Source organism: Lagenorhynchus albirostris, chromosome 11 (genome assembly GCF_949774975.1).
Source record: "Lagenorhynchus albirostris chromosome 11, mLagAlb1.1, whole genome shotgun sequence".
Lineage (NCBI taxonomy): Eukaryota > Metazoa > Chordata > Mammalia > Artiodactyla > Delphinidae > Lagenorhynchus > Lagenorhynchus albirostris.
In genome coordinates, this window is record NC_083105.1 from 22200793 (window position 1) to 22222136 (window position 21344).

Genomic DNA, 21344 nt, shown 5'->3' on the forward strand with positions numbered 1-21344 from the left:
AGGCCACAACAGTGAGAGGCCCGCATACCACAAAAAACAAACAAAAAACACCAAGAGAAAAGCACTGTTTCACAGATGAGGAAACTGAGGTTAAAAGTGGCAGGATTTCAGGTTTGATTTATTTAATTCCAGAGCCCAAATTTGTTGTATATGTCTCCTCCATTTCTTAGTATTACCTCCATGAATATTATATTCTTTTCAAACTGAAATCTTCCTTATTCCACAACTGTGCCTCTTTCCCATCTTTCTACCTTTTGCTTCTCCTACTTCCAACTCTTGGAATGTCCTTTGCACTCATTTCTTCATGTCTGAATTTCACTAATCTGTCAGAGAGAACTCCTTAATCACCACCTCTTCCATGACACCTTTCCTGAATCTCCAGCCAGAAGTAATCTCAGTCCTGTTTGTCAGCTACAGAGCAACTAGCATGGTTTCTGGTACACTTTAATTGTTCAGTGCATGCTATTGAATGATGTTAAAATTCTACTCTGTAACATTGCATATGAATTATTTTGTATTCATAGAATACTTTTCTTCTAAAAGCTCTAGTGAATTAGAAGGGTTTTTTTTCCCTAGGCTTGTTATCATAGAGAAAACTGACAGTCATAATGTATAATCTAATGCATAGAAAGGGAATGTGACAAGAAGATGTCTCATTTCAATCTGAAATTGCAAGTATCTTCAGTAATTTTCTCTAAGCAGTTTTTATACACCTCATTTCCTTTTCATCAGAAATGTTCTGTAGCTGCAGGTGTGAAATGCAGGTTGACCATGTAAAACCATCGTGGACATAGGCTGTCATTTTGCAAAGTCCACTGGATAATTGGTAGGTTTTTATAAATAATATAATAAAGGATATTTTAGGAATAAATCGGTTTCCTAAGACTCTTATGTATGTTCTAGAATATGCTTCTCATTTGGATTTTCTCCAAAAGGACCATGGAATTATAAAAGCCAGATCACCTTTCTCCATGTAATTAAGGACATTTATGACAGTTGCCATTGACACACACACACAGGTTTTATTCATTTTATTTCACTTAGTATTTTTAAAAGATTGCAATGAGCTAAAAGCTGTGGAGAGAATAAAGGAAATATAAGTCACTGTGAAAATATAACCTAGTCTGGAAGAGATAATGAACAATGCAAGGTAGTATAAAATCAAATTTTCAGTGTAGTGCTGCATGTCATGGCTTCAGAAGATGGAGACAGAGTCTTTTCTAAATTTAGCACTTGATTACCCACTGTCTTGTACTATGTATTAAATTACTTACAAGAAACATTCAAGAAGCTTTTGCTTTATAGTCTGCATGGACTACCCAGCAGTTTTTTCTGGCTTTGATGCAAAATCACTTAACAGGGCCAGCCCTTGCAGTGAATCATTCCTCAAGGGATCATCTCTTATTCCTGGAATTAAAATTCTGTCCCTACCAGTTTGTGTTAATAGCTAAGATACTGGTCTCAAATCCTGCCCAAGTACTCACAGTCATTACTCTAGATGTATTACCTACAAAGTACTACTATTTATTTTCTTGCTTTTCCCTCTAGATTTTCTTTCCTCTTCTATATTTTAATTTAATTCTGATAATATTTGGTTTAATAGGGAAAATGGAAACTCAAATTTATTAACTGCATACTATGTCATTATGTGCTAGTTCTTTTTCATTTGTGTTCTCTCACCTTTTTCTGCACACATAAACCCTAGAATGTAGTTATTAATCCTCATTTTTAAAGAAAAACTGAAATCCAGAGCAGTTAAATGAATTGTCTAACATTGAACAGGCAAGTTTTCCACAGACTCCAGCATCTGGTATTAGAATGTGAGTTTGGATGCTTTTTTGAATTAATATTTACTAATAGACAAAGAGCGATATTTAATGTTGTATATTTTATTCTAACAAAAAGTTGAGTAAAAAGTAGCACAGAATTGAAGATGAAACAGACAATGGAATAGGATACCATGAGTGAGAAACAGAGACACAGAAACAGATTCATGAAGACTTCAAATATTGGAATTATCAGACAGATTAAAAACAAACCCACTTTACTTGCTGTTTCTAATCAATAAAAGCAAGCCTGAAAATGTTGTTAGGGAATTGAAAATGCTAAATGGTGATCAATGTATTTGAAAAAGAACCAAATAGAAATTTTAGAACTGAAAAGCATAACTGAAAGTAAGAAAAAGGTTTGATAGCAGACTAGACACAGCTGAAGAAAGAACCAGTAAGCTGGAAAATGAGTGTAAGAAACTATTCAGAATGCAATACAGAGAGAAAAACGATGAAAGTACAAAAGAGAGAATAAATGATAAGGAGAATAAAGTCTGACATTATTTCACTGGAGTCCAAAAGGAGAGAAAAGAGAAAATGGGGTAGAGGCAATATCTGAAGTGATATGGTAAGGAGTATATGCTCCTCCAATAGTCTTTCCTGTTTCTGCTTATCAAAACTACATCCTTTCAGTTCCTCAGGCCAAAAATCTTAGTCATGCCTGCCCTCTCTATTTCTCTTCTACCCTGTATCCAACACATCAAGAAATTCTATTAGTCTACCTTCAAGATACACCCAGAATCCAACCACTTATCACCAACTCAAATGCAAATGCCCTGATCTATCCTGGGTCACTGGTCTTAACAGATCTCCTTGCTTCCAGGTATTATACCATATAGTACACACAAGGGTACCCTAGGATGTTTTTATGGTTGACATTTTCTGTTTTTATTATTTTTTTCTTATTGTCTCCATGTTCTACTTTGTTTTTGTGGAGTTGGTTAACTCTGTTCAGAAGTAGAGACTGCCCATACCTTGACTATGGCAATAGTCTTCAGGCTCTGCCCCTTCCAGTCACTTTTGCATACCAATGGCATGCTAACCAGCAGAAGGGCAATGTGCCATCAATCTAGAATTTCTTGTCTTCCACTTACTGGAAATATAACTTTGTGATTACCTTTTCTGTAAAAGGAGAATGGTAATAATAGAAACTACTTCAAAGAATTATTTTAAGGCTATTTCAATGAGCTTCAGTAAGTAAAAGGAATTTAACATGCTCCCTGAGCATAATAAATGCTCAATAACCATTAGCTATTATTATCATTACTATGCCAGTCTCTGCTTAAATATCTTCAATATTTTGCATTGCCTACAGAATTAAGCGTAAACTTAACATAATAGTAAACCTTCTTTTACTTATCTAAACTTAGCTCCAACTTCTTCCTAATGTAAAATACCAGCTTCATCTATGCTCTTTCCACCTCTGTGCCCTCATGTTTTATGTTCTGTCCCAGCTTTCTTGCCTGAAAACTGCAGCTTTTCACAACCATCTTCCTTCCCAGCCAGTCTGATTTCTTCTCCCCCTGCTTTTTCACCATGCTTCATTTATCTGTTATTAACTCTCAAGTTATATTGCATTATAATTTGTTTGCATGTCTGATGCCACATTTGATTGCATACTTCTCAAGGGCAGAGATTTAAAAAAATTTTACTAGACTTTATTTTTTAGAGCAGTTTTAGGTTTACAGAAAAATCAAGCAGAAGGTATAGAGATTCCTCATATACTCCCTGCTGCCACACAGGCATGGCCTCCCCCACTATCAACATCCCCCTCCAGAGTGGTACATTTGTTGCAACCAGTGAACCTACATTGACACATCATTATCATACAAAGTCCATAGTTTACACTAAGGTTCACTCTTGGTGCTGTACATTCTATGGGTTGGGACAAATGTATAATGACATATATCCATAGTTATAGTATCAGAGAGAAAAATTTCACTGCCCTAAAAATCCACTGTGTTCCACCTATTCATCCCTCCATACCTCCTAACCCCTGGCTAGAAATTCTTTTCCAATTTATCCTTTTTTGCTGTTGTTTTGTTTTCTTTGTTTTTGTGGTACACGGGCCTCTCACTGTTGTGGCCTTTCCCGTTGCGGAGCACAGGCTCCGGACGCACAGGCTCAGCGGCCATGGCTCACGGGCCCAGCCGCTCCGCGGCATGTGGGATCTTCCCGGAACGGGGAATGAACCCGTGTCCCCTGCATCAGCAGGCGGACTCTCAACCACTGCGCCACCAGGGAAGCCCCCAATTTATCCTTTGAACATAACATAATACCTAATACATAATTGACCCCAAATAAATGTTTTTACATGTATGACTGAATGAATGAAAGGAAGAAGGGACAAATTAGAGAGAACGAACGCATCTTGTCATTCTTGCTGGCTGATGTTTTGTCTCTGTTTCAGTGGTTACTCATACTACCTTAGCCTACTCAGAAGATCACCCCCACAAACTACCGTCTTTCAGAACCTGGCTTATTTTTGAGATGCTTATTCAGACCCCACCATATATATTAAACCCGAATCAAGAGTGAGCTCTGGAAGCTTTTAAGACTTATTTTATGAATTATCTATTTAATTCAATGTATCACACTTGCATTTTTTGTTTCATGAACCTATGTCTGTATTCCTCAGTGAGACTAAATTATATTTTTGTGTGGTGGGTAAAGTTTCATCCCCTCACTTTTTATGAGCAAGAGGTGCCTTAATAAATTATTGCTTTTCACTTGGGATTGTAGACAATGGCCATGGAACAGAGAAACTTGCTGGTCTCTAATGAAGTCACAGTCTTAGTCACTTTTACGTCAGTTCAGCTAACTGTCTAGAACAAAATTATTGGGGACTAATTAAAAACATAACAAGGAAGTAAATTTTTTGAAGATTTGAGCTTACAACAGTTTTCCTAAAAAGTCATAGGGGATTGCCAAATTGTTGTTAAAATAATATAACTTCTGTGTGCTAGCAGGAGTTATTTACAGAACATTTTCCATCCTTTCCCCAGTATTTTAAACATTCTAAAACTACATCTTTGATCTTATTTTGTTTTGACATAAATTCAGGAAGAAAATGTTATACATGTTGCTGATTTTTAAGTCATCATTTTCTTTATTTATGCTCCCCCAATACTGAACATAAGGGAAGATTACTTTGGATTTTTGAAATTTCATTCACTTAGTTTTTGACCATATAGGAAGATATATTTATCTGTGAGTGATAGTTTTTTTTTTTTTTTGTCTACATTATAAAACTATTTTGCACCAATATTTTTTCATCAAGTTTAATTCACTGGGATGCTTTTTTACAGTTTGAGGGATTTCTGGGAAAAATGCTTTGAGAAGCCTTGAATTGGGGTTTTATGAATCAGGGAGGTATGAAACTTCTCCTTTTAATAAAAATCAATACTCACTTGAAATATTATGAAAAAAGCTACTTCAGTCATATAAAAGACATTTTTTTAGTTAAGGTTTTAGTCATTTGTATAATGGCAGTCTTAACAATTATGCTGGATGATCTATCATTATGAATTAAATAATAATACTCTTCCTTCTTGGAACATTTCTACACGGGAAGGTATTTACCATTTTAAAAGAAAACAAAGCATTCAATAAACATTATTTTTAAAATATACTGCTGAGTGTATTCCTCATTATGATCTTGTAATTAATACCAGTTTTAAGTTGAAATCTCAATTCATGTTTACTAAAGTAATTTCAAGTCTTAAAAGGTAAACTGAGTGATTAGGTTCATGGTAGTTCTATTTTTATTCACAGAGAATGCCTCTGAGGTAGCATTTACTGCTCCAGGAACTAGTAACCATAGAAACAGCTCCACAGGCCCAACACCTGACTGCTCACCTCCATCCCCTGACACTGCCCTCAAAAATATTGTAAAAGTCATTCGACCCCAGGTAAGTGTCCAGCATGACATCATCTGCACTATAATATATTTCAATTTTGAATCAGTGCATGTACACCATTTATATTGCAATGCCTGGACTATCTTATAATAAGTAAATGGATTTTCAGATTAAAAGAATGGACTTGGAAGAGAATGTTTCCTTCCCTTGGAGCTGATGATAGACGTTGAAATCTGTATTGGCTTTTGGAAAAACGAATTTGTATATTACATGAAAAAACAAATTACGCTTACAAAAAATGGCTGTTTCACGTCATTTTTCTCTTACAACATTTTAATAATTTTGCTCCAATTATTGAACTGCTACATGTTTTCTGGTGTTTCCTTCTCCTTTTGTCTTCATTTCTCTGGATATGCCACATTGTTTGTGATCACTTCTTTATCCTTCGACCCCAGTTGTTTATATATACGTATTTTTTCCAGTTCTTTATGGCTTCAGACTAATTTTGTCTGTGTTTAATATTGCACCTCTCATTGCTCCTTATTTTCCTCCAGTGCTCACTTTCCTCTGGCTGTCTCTTTACCCTTTGTTCTTTTTTTCCATTCCTGTCACTTTTCTGTATGGGTTTCTTTCTCTTCCCCCTTCTCTTTCAGTTGGATATCCCAGTAGGCGGTTTGCAGGCAAGCTTTAGAAATATCATTGGGACAAGCTGTTCTGTGATATTTCATTGAAAATAGCACTTATAAAGCTGTTTGCATTATATTTTTGCCAACAGATGGACTCAGAACATGGAATTGGTGATGTTCTCAACCTGGCTTATTCTGAATGGGCCTCATAAAATCCAAGAGAGGGGAACTTTGGATCAGATCAATGCCATTCACTATCTACTTAGATATATAGTATGAACGAATACTTTGAGCCAATTTGCAGAACAAATATGTCTTTTAAGGTAGTTTTGGTCTAAATGAGCAATGATTTGTTTAATATCTAACCTTCTTTACCATAACTTACTTTGGATTATTTTATTATAATCATCATCCTCATCAGTAAAATGGCATTTAAGCTTTACATATCCACTACAGCTTGTAGAACACTTTCATACAAATTGTTTTGTTTAACCTTTATCAGTTCCAAGGGAATGTATATTTTAGTGTTATGGATAAGGATATTGGCACTCCAAAGGGGCTAAGTTGTGCAACTGATTGGAAGTTTCTTTCCTTTCTTTGGTATAATAATTAATTGTCTCCTGCCATCCTGTTCAGAGGGTAGAAAAATCCTCATTAGGTTGTATAACTTGTTACATCTTTATGAGGCTAAAACGTACAGGTTCATAGGCATAGGTAACATTTCACACAGTGTTCCAATATGTGCAGGAGAAAAATGTCTTCAATAATTCCTCTTCCTTCTCAGGGGAATTTGACCTAGTTCATTTAATTCAAGAAATAACCCTCACTAAACTTAGATTTAGATGCTAAATATCACATTTATTATCATTGTCTTTCTCATTAGATGAAGGTGGTTCTGGTGTTATTGTGCAGCTGTTACATTTTCAGCATTTTAAACTATTTATGCAGGAGATTGCCCTATATATGTTAATAAAATCTATTACCAAACATATTTATCTTTATACCAATATAAATTCTCTAATGTAAATGCATTTGATCATTTAATGAATGAAAAACAGATTCTTTTCTACATAATCTAATCAACTCTACAGGACCTTATTCCATGAATCCTCCTTTGCATACTCTATTTTGTTGTATTTTAACTTATTTTAATAAACTTTGAAGAAAACTAGAGGTAGTTTTAAAGCCAGAAATTTCATTTGACTCCATTCCTTGGTTCTGTCCATTTTTAAAAGTGTATGAAGGTAACTGACTCCACTTTCCTTTCTTAGATGTTATAATGATGATTTAGGGAGGGAAAAATGAAGGGAGAAAGTCAGGAAACTAAGTCTGATAGTATTTAAATTAGAACCAATGCAGCCTGTATGTGTGTATGTTATAGACAATAACAGCTAAGGTATATAACGGGGAAAGAATGTAACCTCAATTGGGCTACCCTTTCTTTCACCTCAGAGACATTGGTGCATTACTTATTTCTCCTCATGAGTCCTGATCTCCTGGGGTTCCTCATTCACTGTAGAGGGCAGAGAATAGAAAATTCAAGCGAAAGTAATTATGAAGGAGTTTTGGGGTAGGACATGTGATTTCAGGAAAGGGTTTAGAGACCAGAGGGTGTGGATGGGGGACAGCTAGATGGATAGAATAGAGGACTCCCTGGTGTGTTTTGACAAGTCACAGGTGTGTCAGGCATTGAACATTGTCAAGGACTACTGTTCCAAAGAACAGAGAAATATTAGTTAGCTTATATAAGAGCCTATACTGTGATCATAGGTTTAACCCTCTGAAGTGTTTGCTAATTCTCCTGGCTTTTCTGTCTGGAAATGCAAGAATGTGGTTTGATTGACTTGTGGGTATTCAAATACTTTTTTTTTTCATTTACTAATTAGAAAGTAATAACATGGTTGAAATGATCATTTCACTCTTAAAACTGGTGATGGGCCTTGAAAATAAAAGTATAAATGCAACTTTTATTCATGAATTTACATTTATCTGCCTGAGCATTAGCAGATGTGTTTAGCCTTATTGTGAGAAGAATGATATAGAATAGATGAGAGATAAAAACAGGACTTTTCATCTTATTCACTACAAATAGATACTGATTAGATAGAGCAAATTAGGTTACGTCTCCTTTGCCTGATGCATACCTTTATCTAGTCTACTTTCCATAACTATAAATGAAGAATATCCATTGTAACCAAGTTCTTGCTTTCAGTATGAGGTAGAGCTGATTATACATTTCATGTATTTCTGTTTGGTGTTTTAATTACTTGGAAGCTACAGACGTTGCGGTGCTTTGTTGAGTTTGATTCTATTTGGCATATTTATTAACTCATTAAGTCATAGCTGTTAGTTCTGCATCCCGTATTTGATCTTTTTTTTTTTTTTGCGGTACGCAGGCCTCTCACTGTTGTGGCCTCTCCTGTTGCAGAGCACAGGCTCTGGACGCACAGGCTCAGCGGCCATGGCTCACGGGCCCAGCCGCTCCGCGGCATGTGGGATCCTCCCAGACCAGGTCGCGAACCCGTGTCCCCTGCATCGGCAGGCGGACTCTCAACCACTGCGCCACCAGGGAAGCCCTGTATTTGATCTTTTTACCTTTGCTTCTTTGGGCTCTTTCATGTCTTAAAATCCTCCAGATTGTGAAACGTTCTATTTTCAATTCATAGAGCCTGAAAGATTTATGTGCTACTTGCTTCTCTTTGTTTTTCTCCAGTGTATTAACCCACAAGCCTGAGTTTCTCTATTTAGATGAATTCACAAGGCTGGGTTCACTTACTTATACTTGAAAATAAAATTATTTTTAAATTTGAAAAAATACTTGAAATACTTGAAAAAATATTACCTTTAAAAAATTTAGGTAGGTCTATTGACATACAAGTTTTTTTTTTTTTGGCTACTAAATAATTATAGTTCCTTGTAATGGCTTTGTTTTTTTAAAGTTCTCCTGGTGAAAGTATCTTTTTCCCCTAATTGAAGAATACAATACAGTTTGATGGATTTTGACAGCTGTGTTTGTAGGTGTAACCACCACTCAAAGCAGGATATATATAGCACATTGGTGTTACCCCCAGAAAAAAGAGGTATATATACCTCATACCTCTTTCCAATCAATGGCCCCTATTCCTGCCTCAGAGACAACTGCTTTCTGATTTTTATCACTATTGTTAAGAATTGCTTATTCTTGGACTTTATATAAATGGAATCCTAGAGTGTGTGTGTGTGTTTTGTGTATGTCCAGGTCTGGCTTCTTTCACTCAGTGTAATGTTTTGGGGATTCACTCATGTTATTCCTTTTTTTACTGAGTAGTATTCCATTGGATTAATATAGTACAGCTTGTTTATTCAGTCTCCTGTTGATTGATACTTGTGTTGTTTCCTGTTATTTTCTATTATGAATGAATATGCTGTGAAGTCATGTTCAAGTATTTGTAAATACGTATATTTTCTTATAGATACCTAAGAGTGGGATTGTTGGGTAGTAGGGCAAATGAGTAGCTAACTTTATAAGAAACTTGCCAAGAGTTTTCCAAAGTAGTAGTTCCATTTTATAATCCCCAACAGAAATATCTGAGATTTTCAATTTCTCCACAATCTCTCCAACATTTACACTTACAGTTTTTTCATTTTAACCATTCTTATGGGTATGAAAGGATTTTTCATTATGGCTTTAATTTGCATTTTCCTGGTGACTAGTGATATTGAGCACCTTTTCCTGTGGTTGTTGCTCATTTTATATCGTTTGAGAAGTGCCTGTTCAAATCCTTTTTATGGGGTTGTTCAATTTTCTAATTGTTGATTTGTAGTAATTCTTTATAAATTCTCATGTAATTCCAAAAGATATGAGACTTTTGTCAGGTTTATGCACTGCAAATATTTTTCCCAGTTTGTGTTTTTTAGTGGCACCTTTTGATGAACAGAATATTTTAATTTTGGTGAGATCCAATTTATCAATTTTTTTTCATGGTTAGTGCTTTTTGTGTCTTGTCCAGGTTATAAATAAATGTACCCATATTTTTTTTCTAGAAGCTTTCTGGTTCTGGCTTTTGCATTTAGTTCTGTGATCCGTCTCAAATCATTTTTGTATGGTGTGAGGTGGGAGTCGAGATTCATTTTTTTTCCTATGTAGAAAAAGACCTTCCTCTCCTCATTGAGTTGACTTAATGCTTTAGTACTGTTTACTACTTTAACTTTCCAATTCTTCATTGTTGGTATATAGAAATGCAAATGAGTTTTATATCATCCTTGTATCCTGCCACCTGGATAATTTCTTTTAAAAATTACAGTAGCTCCTTTAAAAATAATTTCCTTAGGGTTTTCTCCTCTCCTGTCACCTGAAAATAATGATGGTCTTACTTTTTTCTTTCTGATCTTTATGACTTTTATTTCTTTTTCTTACTGCTATGACTGCATTGCAGTGGTGCACGGAAGGGGTAAAGCCAGAAATCCTTGCCTTATTTGCTATCTTTGAGGTAAAGCATTCAGTATTTCAACATTAAGTATAAGCTATAAGCTTCTTGTATGTACCCTTCTACTTCTAGTTTGCTGAGAGCTTTTAGCATAAAAGAGTGTTTTTTCCCATTTTTTCATTTTTTTTTCTGTGTATATTTAGATGATCATATGACTTTTTTCTCCTTTCATTCTGTTGAAGTGATAAATACATTCATTTACTTTTGAATATTAATCCAACTTTGCAGTTTTTTGGTTAGATACGTCTTGGTTATGATGTTTTACCCTTTTTATATAGTACTTGATGCAAGAGGCATTTTAGATAAAACATTACTGTGTGGAGAGATGGGTTAGACCTAAGGGAGTCAAAGATACCTGGTTGGCTGGGATTTTGGAATGATATTAATAGATATAGAAAAAACTTGAGCAGAAGTTTATTTTGATGAAGGAGAGGGTGGCATGATAAATTTGGTTTTGTAAGCTTACTGAGTGTAAGGCATGATATACAAATTGGAATATTGGTGGGGAATTATGGTGAGAGAGGTAGGAGCTTAAGGTAAAGATTTTATAGTCATTTATAGAATTTGATGGTGAAGGGAGATAGTACCAAAGGTAGTATGCTGGGAGATGTTTACACTTAAGGAAAAAAGTTAACATTTGTTGAGCACCTAATATAATTTAAGTTTCATGATTTTGGGGGGAATGGATATTATTATTGCCATTTTATAGGTGAGGAAATTGAGAACAAGGAAGTTTAAGTAATTTCTTCACACATACTTGAGAAAGAGGACCTTAGCAAAAGAGAGAGAGAAGGAACATTGACAGAGTATAAAGAAGGAAGACAAAACATTTTCATGAATATAAAGGGAGAAAAGAAAACTGAAGAAGAGATTAGTCAATACTGTCAAAATTTGCCGGGAGATGGAGGAAAAGGGAGATCAAATATCACTTTATTTGCTGATTATGAGGGCAAAGACCTTCAAGAATGCAAATTCCCTCAAGTGGAGAAGGTAGAAGCTTGAGATGCAAAGAGTTGAAGAGTTGGAGAAAAGCAATGCACTGACTGTAGATTAATCTTTTGAATAGGTTTGTGGTAAAAGGAAAGAAAGTATTATGGCATTGTGTTGAAAGATGGGCATGGTTAAGAAAACAGTTTTGATTTCATTTCAGGATGCAGGAAATTAAACCTCGTTGTAGAGAATAGGAAAGAGGACACTGAAAGTTGATTAGAGAGACATGAATGATGGAGACTGAAATGTTAAATTTTATAATAGAAGGAGTGACTAAATCTAATTAGCTCCAAAGTTCAAACATTCTGGCATTACTAGATGCAAGAGACACTTTGGATAAAGCATTGATTGTTAAAGTACTGCTTTCTTGGGCTATGCCCTCGGTGGTAGTTTTAGCTGGGTGTGTTTTTCCACTTCTTTCTTCTGTTTCATGACACAAATCAAATCTAAAGTAAGAGAAGAGGATGTTTGAGAAGTGACCCAAGGTGGAGGCAGAAAAAGAGACTGTTTTAGTACATTATCATCGATAAATCATTCAAACAGGTGCTTAATGTTGAACATTATAACAACATATTTTAATGAACATAGATGGATACTAACAGGAAGCCAACCTTAGAAAATTTGAAAGTTCTGATTATTTTGAGGTACTCCTGGTACTGTCCAGATCCTACCACATAATTTAAATCCCATCCTAAGTAGAATTCAGCAGAATGAAATGATTCCAGGCTGCACTCTTTTGCAGCTAAGGAGGGACCCTATGAAGAAAAAACAAAGAGGCCAGAGGGGCAAAGAAAAGAAAAAGTCAAGGGCCCAGTTTTCTCAAGAGGCTAAGGGAGATTATTTGCAGAAAGATGAGCTGTTCCTGAACTCCAACCCATGATGGACTCTGTTTCGATCAGGTGACAACTCAACTTGAAGGAATTAAATACTTTGGGTATTCTCCTGGACTTTCTGTGTGCTTAATGAACTAATAATGAAGTAATTTAATAATAAACCATACTATTTCTCCCATTATTAATGGTTTAGAACCGGGGTTGTATAAAATTCTTGCCAAATCTAGAATAACATTTTACTGGGCACTGTAGGGTTATAGAATACATATGCTAAAATTTAAAATTAGAAATGAGAGTGGGTATGTAAAAAGCAGAGGCATATAACTCAGAATGAGTATAGCATATTAGGTTGAAGCAAAAATAGATAAGGTATAAAAAGTTTTTCAAAGAGGTAATCTTTTAAAAATATCTTTATTATTGAGCATTGAACCATTTATTTCTGCTATTGCACATGTGTTTCATATATTTCTTATAAAAACCCTACAAGGTAGGTGTTTTTTCTTTATTTTACTGATTGGGTCTGAGACTAGGTTGAATAATTTTCCCAGTGTTACACAGCCACTGACTGGAAGAACTCTGATCTCCTAACTCCAATAGTCTATTAATGTTAATTACTCATTAGGGAGAAAATAATCAAGATGGCCTATTGATATTCCAGAAGGATGATGAAGTTTGAGAGGAGAATAATAGATTAGAAAAAGGAAGAAGAGCGGAAGCATAGATGGCAACAGTTTGTAGCCTGAGGAAGGGAACCAAAGAAGACTGTATACTATCATTTGGAGTCTTGCAGCCAAAGCTAAGTAATAGGAGAAAGCTGAAAACAGAAAGATAATAAAACAATAGAAAATAATCTTATGTGAAAAAAAGAACATTTTGGAAAGGAAAAAAATGGAGGAAGAAGTCAGTGACCCCAACAATCAACCAGTAGTCTTCAACAAATTGGAATGTCCTGGAAAACTTTTTATTTTTATTGAAGTATAGTTGACTTACAATATTATATTAGTGTCACATGTACAGCATAGTGACTCAATATTTTTATAGACTACATTCCATTTACAGTTATTACAAAACAATGGCTATATTTCCCTATACTGTACAGTATATATCCTTGTTGTTTATTTATTCTGTACATAGTAGTCTGTACCTCTTAATTCCCTACCCTCTTCTTGCCCCTCCCCATCCTTCTCCCCACTGGTAGGAGGTGGGAATCACCCCATATTTAGCCAGCATCATCCTAAGCAGATTCAAATGATTTAGGGAACTTAAAAAGTCTCCCAAATACGTTACCTAAAAGCTAAAGTTGCTATCTTCAGAGCCAATTGTGGATGAGACAGTGAGAGTGAGAGCATCGTCTCTCAAAGGTCACATTTCAAGTGTGGGCAAATGTGATTTAATTGGCACTATAATAACATGTTGGGTCATTATAGGGCTTGTTCCCTATATCTGTGTGTCTCTTTCTGTTTTGTTATATACATTCATGTGTTTTTATGTTTTAGATTCCTCATATAAGTGGTAACATCGAGTATTTGTCTTTCTCTGTCTTATTTCACTAAGTATAATACTCTCCAGGTCCATCCACGTTGTTGCAAATGGCAGAATTTTTTTCTTTTTTATGGCAGAGTAATATTCCATTTTATATATATATATATATATATATATTCCCATCTTCTTTATCCATTCATCTGTTGATGGACACTTAGGTTGCTTCCATGTCTTGGCTATTGTAAACAATACTGCTATGAACATTGGGGTGCATGTGTCTTTTTTTTTTTTTTTTTTTTTTTTTGCAGTACGTGGGCCTCTCACTGTTGTGGCCTCTCCCATTGCAGAGCAACAGGCTCTGGACATGCAGGCTCAGCGGCCATGGCTCACGGGCCCAGCTGCTCCGCGGCATGTGGGATCTTCCCGGACCGGGGCATGAACTCGTGTCCCCTGCATCAGCAGGCAGACTCTCAACCACTGCACCACCAGGGAAGCCCCATGTGTCTTTTTGAATTAGTGTTTTTGTTTTTTTTCAGATATATATCCTGGACAACTTTTTAACAAAATGCCTGGCCCTATCCCCCTGACCAATTAAATTGATATCTCTAAAGACAGGTATTTTATGCAATCATATGTAACATTTTGCTTTTAGTACCTTTCTTTTAAGAATTAAATTCTAATCATGCTCTGTCACATACCCTTCGTGTAACCTTTCTAACCCTCAGTTTGTCAGCAAAGTGAGGATGGTGTTTGCCTTGCCTGCTTCTCAGGGACATAGTAAAGCTCAAATCAGATAATATGTGCCATGGCACTGTGTAAATTATAAAGCTCTATAGTGACCCAACTTGTTATTAGAGTGGCAATTAAATCACATTTTCCCACATTTGAAATACAACCTTCGAGAGATGAACCTCTCACTCTCGCTGTCTCATCCACAGTTGGCTCTGACGATAGCAACTTTGGCTTTTAGGTAACGTATTTGGGAGCCTTTTTAAGTTTCCTGAATCATTTGAATCTACTTAGGATGATGCTGGCTAAATATGGGATGATCCCCACCTTCAACATTGCATGCCTTAGAGATGTCTCCATAAGATAGCCACGGGAAGTATAAACTCCTGAAATCTGGGATATGAGAGAATCCAATGAAGATAAATGGCTCAGTGTTGGGTCAGGCTGACCCAATGCAGGGGAAGGAAAAACCAGCATCCAGAAAGCATCCACTATGAACTGCATCTTCCATTAGTGACTAAAATCACCATCATTCTGTATAGAGATCGTGCCAATCACATGTCAGAGGAATATTAGTCATCCTCATTTCTCTTCTTTTGATGAAATCCTGGCTGAATTTGTCCACCAGGAAAATGGGAAGTTATTTGTTACTGACACTTTCAACATGTAAAAAGAATTTTCATTTCCTTTTCTAAGCATGAAGTATAATTCTCTGAATTTTGTGCCCACATTGCCATTGACAAACAGCAGACCTTATTGAAGTGGGGTTTTCTTTTGTGTTATTCAGGTTTCTTCTTCCATGTACATAAAAATCTCAGTGGATAAGGTTCTTTGTCATGTCTTTTTCTCTAGAGCATCTCTAGGCACTCTGAATAAGAATGCATAGATGAAAAATGCTCTGGAAAAAATTTCCTTAAAAAACAATATGTCCAGAAAGTAGAGTTGGCATTATTACTTTAAATGTCTTAAGTGGTAGATTAGAATTTGAAATCTAATCTCATCCCTCCTATTAGGTCATTTGTTATTGACTTGCACTGGGTAAAGTTAAAAGCCCCCAATTACCTCTGCCTCTAATTCATGGAAACCTGTTTGACCGCATGATGAATAGTGTACCTAATGTATGAGGCTGAAGCTAATTACTTCTATTTCCTGATCTTTGCTGTTCTGAAATTGTGGAATTTAGCTCTGCAAATATCACAGAGCCCATTGTTACTTTATTTGTTCATTCATTAAATAAACATTTAATTGAACTGTGCCTACCATATGATGGGCCTCATAAGAGGAGATTTGAATATGAAAATGACCTAAAAGAATCTTTAATCAATTGAGGGAGACTTGCTTTAAACAGATAATGTTTGGAATTTCACTGATGGAATTTATTGCTGGAATTCCCCATGGATCATCCTCAGACCCCCTTCTCTTCTCAGTCTACACGTACTCCTATATACTCGCGTCCAGTTCCAGAGCTCTAAATGCCATCTATATTCTGATTACTCCTAAATTTATATTCCAGCCCCAACCACTTTCCTGAACTCTAGGCTCATAACCAGCCAGCTAATCTAAATCTCAAATTAAATACCTAAGAAGCATTTTAAGCTTAACATTTGTGGCGCTAAACTTTGTATTTCAGTTAATAGCAGCTCAGGCTAAGAGACTTGACCCCATCGTTGATTCTTTTCTTTCTCTTACGCCCTCACATCCAATCCAACAGAAAACCCAAGAGGCCAGCAATCCTCAAAGTGTGGTTTGGGACCGCTTGGCAGTCTCCAAGACCCTTTCAGAAGATCTGTGAGGTCAAAGATATTTTCATAATAGTACAAAGAGATTTTGCCTTTTACACTCTTATTTTTACACCAGTACTTAGTGGAGTTTTCCATCGTTGCACTGTGATGTTCAGTGACATCATAGCTCTGATGGCTCATGAAATGTGCACTTGTGTATTCTTATGTCTTAAAAGTATCTCAGTTTTAATTTTTTATATATTGAATATTTACAGATATTATACCCTTATGAACAAACACTCTTTAGTGTTCTCAATTTTTAAGGGTGTAGAAGAGTCCTGAGATTAAAAAGCTTAAAAATTGTTCCTTTATCTTTCCTTTCAAAATATGTCTTGACTCAGGACCCTCTTATCATGTCGAATAAGCCATTAACATCTCTTAAGTGGACTTTTGAAAAAGCATGTAACAACCTAATTGGGAAAAGAATTTGAAAAAGAATAGATACATGTATATGTATAACTGAATCACTTTGCTCTACACCTGAAACTATCACAACATTGTTAATCAACTATACTCCAGTATTAAAAAAGAAAAAGAAAAAGCCTCTTAACCTGTTTTGTTTGCGGCACTGATCGTTGTGCCCTTATCATCCTTTTGCAAATCAGCAGATAGACTTACGTAAATCAGATCATGTTATTTATCTGTTCAACCTTCTCATCTCACTCAGACTAAGGTTTACAACACCCTATATAATTTGATTCTCTCTTTAACCTCTTAATCTGTCTCCTGTCATTCTCTACCTAACTCATTTTACTCCAGCCAGGCCATCTCCCCTGCATGACCTCAGATAAGCCAAACAGCTCCTGCCTTAGGTTTTTTGTTCTCATCCTTGACTTGCCTGAAATGGCCTTCCCTCAGAGACCGACATGGCTTATTATCTTTCTTCCTTCAGGTCATTATTCAGATGCCACCTCATGAAAGAAGCCGCCTCTGACCACTGAATATAAAGTAGCCACTATTTTACTTTCTATCTCCTTTATGCTGTTTTTTCTTTATAACGTTTTTTCATTCCTGAATTAGCATTTATGTGTTGATTTGTTCTGTGTCTTTCTTCCTCATTTGAATGAACATTCCATGAGAATGAGAACTGTATCATATTATTATGATTATTATTATTAAATTCTCAGTCACAGCACCTAGAACAGCACCTGGTACATAATTTGTGCTCAATAAATATTTGAATTAATTAACTGAGAATGGTTGGGTAAAGGGCAGTGAAGACTATTCTAGGAAGGGGGTACTCAAATTGAACTTTATATTTGAATAAGAATTAGCTAGATGAAGTGGTAGATACATAGTCCAGGGAGCAGCATAGGATGCGTAGGGCATTTAAAGTTTTTTGACTTAATGCTCTGACAAATCCATCTAGGATATTCTAATGAGTCAAGAAGTCCCAAGCAGATGTTCTACCCTCTTCCCCTCAATCAGAATGTCCTAATCTCTACTGAGTATTCATCCTGAGTATTGTTCTTGGCGAAAGAAGGGTTTTTCATTGTAAAATATATAGAGGAAATACAGGGTTAAACACTTTTCTTTACTGAAGAATTTTTCATAGCCTTCCCCCACTACCATCTCTGGAAACTCACTAATATTTTTCACAACTAGTGATCCATAAAACATAATTTGGGAAGCATGATCCAGGTCATTTGATATATTTCTTTGTAGCTGACCCGAGCAATTCCATTCTGGTTTGATTTTTTCACTCATTCTCTATGAATTCACACTGTTGAGAAAGGGAGCATGCTGACTCAGCAATAAGTAGTGTGATTCATTTAGTATGTTGTATATAGAGTGGTATCTATACATTGTCTACTTAATCTTGTAAGCAACCATGTGAGATAATAGGACCATTATGATTCCTATTTTATATATGAGGAAAAGTAAAATGAATATAGTGTGTATTGTATCATGCTGACAAACAAGTTTTAAATCAATTAAGTTAAATGCCTAAAACCCAGAAACCAGTAATTTGAAGGTTCTATATTTTTTACTATAATACGGTATTATTTTAGCATCATTCTCCTTTATACTGATTGAATTGTACTGAATAAATTTGCTTCAAACATTATATTAGGCTCTATGAGGAATAAAAACATTTACATAATTCTCTGGGCTTAGGAGACAAATTAACTACATTGCTTTCTTCTTCTCCCAGACTCAGAACCAATTGAGAGATGGGATGCAGGAGTTAAACTAATTAAAATCAAACATCATATATTTAACTTACTGATAGACTAATTGGACAGTGTGATTCTAGGTATGTGGCCAGATGTGCTTGCCCCTGAATTAGACACACATCCCAACCTATCACTGGCATAGCTAGACAATCTACAAGGTGATTTTGTCACAGAAGAGCAGAGAATACATTATGCTGACATATTGGCTCTGAAGAGGAAAAACCCAGAAGGAGCAGAGATGAGCATGCTTAGTTAGTTTATTCCCCAAAGTCATTTTATAGCTGTGTAATTCTAGCTCCTTAGGGGAGAAATGAGTGAAGGGTAGGAGAATAGGCCAAGAGCGTTCCTCTAATGGAATTCCCCTTCTTGTGGAAATATGAGCCCAGAGAGTACAAGTTCAGCTTAATAAAAAGATAATAAGATATACTTCATTTGGTCCAGCAGCCTAGAGTGTTTGGATAATAAGACTTACTATACTTACTTGCCAGACATCATCTCACTCCAAAAATCTGCTCTTCCTTCCTTATATCAGTTAATGGCAGCACCATCTAGTCAGTTTCCCAAACCAGAAATTTAGGTTGCCCTAGATGTCTCCCTTACCTTCTCTTCCTCAGTCTAATTAGCCACCAAACCAGGATAACTCTGTTTCCCAATTATCTCCCAAAGCTTTTTGCTTTTCTTTTTTTTTTGTGGTACGCGGGCCTCTCACTGTTGTGGCCTCTCCCGTTGCAGGCTCAGCGGCCATGGCTCACGGGCCCAGCCGCTCCGCGGCATGTGGGATCTTCCCAGACTGGGGCACGAACCCGTGTCCCCTGCATATGCAGGTGGACTCTCAACCACTGCACCACCAGGGAAGCCCGGTTTTTCACTTTTCTTCACTCCCACTGCAATTGTCTCAGTTCATCTTCTCTTGACTTGATTTTTGAAATAACTCCCACAGTGTCTCCCTTGTTGTCATTCTCATCTGCTTCTAATTTACCTTCTACATTTCTCACTGTGATCTTCATGTTATTATTATTCTTCTATATTTTGAAACAATCAAAGAATTATATTACAGCAAAGTTAGAAACACAATATAAAGATCTTTTTCCTGGGGCTTCCCTGGTGGCGCAGTGGTTGAGAATCTGCCTGCCAATGCAGGGGACACGGGTTCGAGCCCTGGTCTGGGAAGATCCCACATGCCACGGAGCAGCTGGGCCCGTGAGCCACAATTACTGAGCCTGCGCGTCTGGAGCGTGTGCTCCGCAACAAGAGAGGCCGCGATAGTGAGAGGCCCTTGCACCACGATGAAGAGTGGCCCCTGCTTGCCACAACTAGAGAAAGCCCTTGCACGGAAACAAAGACCCAACACAGCCATAAATTAATTAATTAATTAATTTTTTTTAAAAAAGATCTTTTTCCTGGAACTATATGTAAGATGTTAACCTGATGCCCCATCAGCCCGAAATGCCTTAGTGTGCTATTTCTTGCAAAAAAAAAAAAAGGACATTTAACCAGAAAATAACCCATCAAGATCAGATCATTTACCTTGATATATTACTACCATTTAATCGTAAAACCCCATTCAAATTTTATCAATTGTCCTAATAATAACTTTGTGGTAAAATATACAGTCCAGAATCATACATTGTGTCTATTTGTCTTTTCTCTTTAATCTCTTTCAATCCGAAACAATCTCTCAGTCTTGTCTGGACTTTTAAAACCATGACACATTTGAAGATAACAAGTCAGTTATTTTATAGCATGTCCTTCAATTTGGGTTTATCTGATACTTCCTCATAATTAGATTCAGGCTATTCATCTTTGTTACAAAGATCCAGAAGTGACTCTGCATTGTTTTGTTGTTGTTGTTTATTGCATCCTATCAGGTGGTACATGATTCTGACTTGTCTTATTTCTGATATCGTTCACCTTGATCATTTAATTAACATTGTGTCTCCCAGGCTTCTTCACTGTAAACTTATTCTCTATTTTCTGTAACTTACAAGCATTTGTGGAAGAGTACTTTGAAACTATATTAATATCCCATTTACTACAAAACATTCAATTTTAAAATTTATTTATATGTATTTGTTTAGACCCATGTTTTCCTATTTTAGTCAATGAGTTTTACAGCATTACTCTCATTATTTGTTTTGATACTTAAATAATTCCTGATTTTGCCAAAGGGAGCCCTCCTGTGTCCTTTTCACGTATCCCCATCATTCTTGGAGTACTTTCTTACTTTTGGGAACAATAAGATATTCTAAACTTATATATAGTTTTCCAGTCCCAGATATGGAATCAGCCATTTCGCCAAGAAACCCTATTTAGTGGAAAATGGTAGTTAGATGCCAAGATTTACACACTAGGTATATTTATTACTGTTAGGATGTCACCACTGCAAGACCCTCTCAGTGCACCGAGCTAGGAAATATTTACATGTTTGGACAATATGTATATATATGTATACATGTGTATATACAAGTATATTTATGTATATGCATCTATATTTATATACCCATCTTTATAGATATTGAAATTCATGAGTTCATAGTGATACTGTGATTTCAGTGTGAACACCACAGAATT

At 36.0% G+C, this 21344-nt stretch overlaps 1 protein-coding gene across 6 annotated transcripts in view; it reads left to right on the forward strand.

Annotated features, from left to right (window-relative positions):
- ANKS1B (ankyrin repeat and sterile alpha motif domain containing 1B) overlaps nt 1-21344 on the forward strand; it is a 1163439-nt gene that overhangs the window by 485690 nt on the left and 656405 nt on the right. For all 6 annotated transcript variants that reach the window (XM_060164617.1, XM_060164618.1, XM_060164622.1 and 3 more), the window contains exon 11: nt 5604-5740. In XM_060164617.1, the coding sequence (XP_060020600.1) occupies nt 5604-5740 (137 nt within the window). The remainder of the gene's footprint in view (nt 1-5603; nt 5741-21344) is intronic.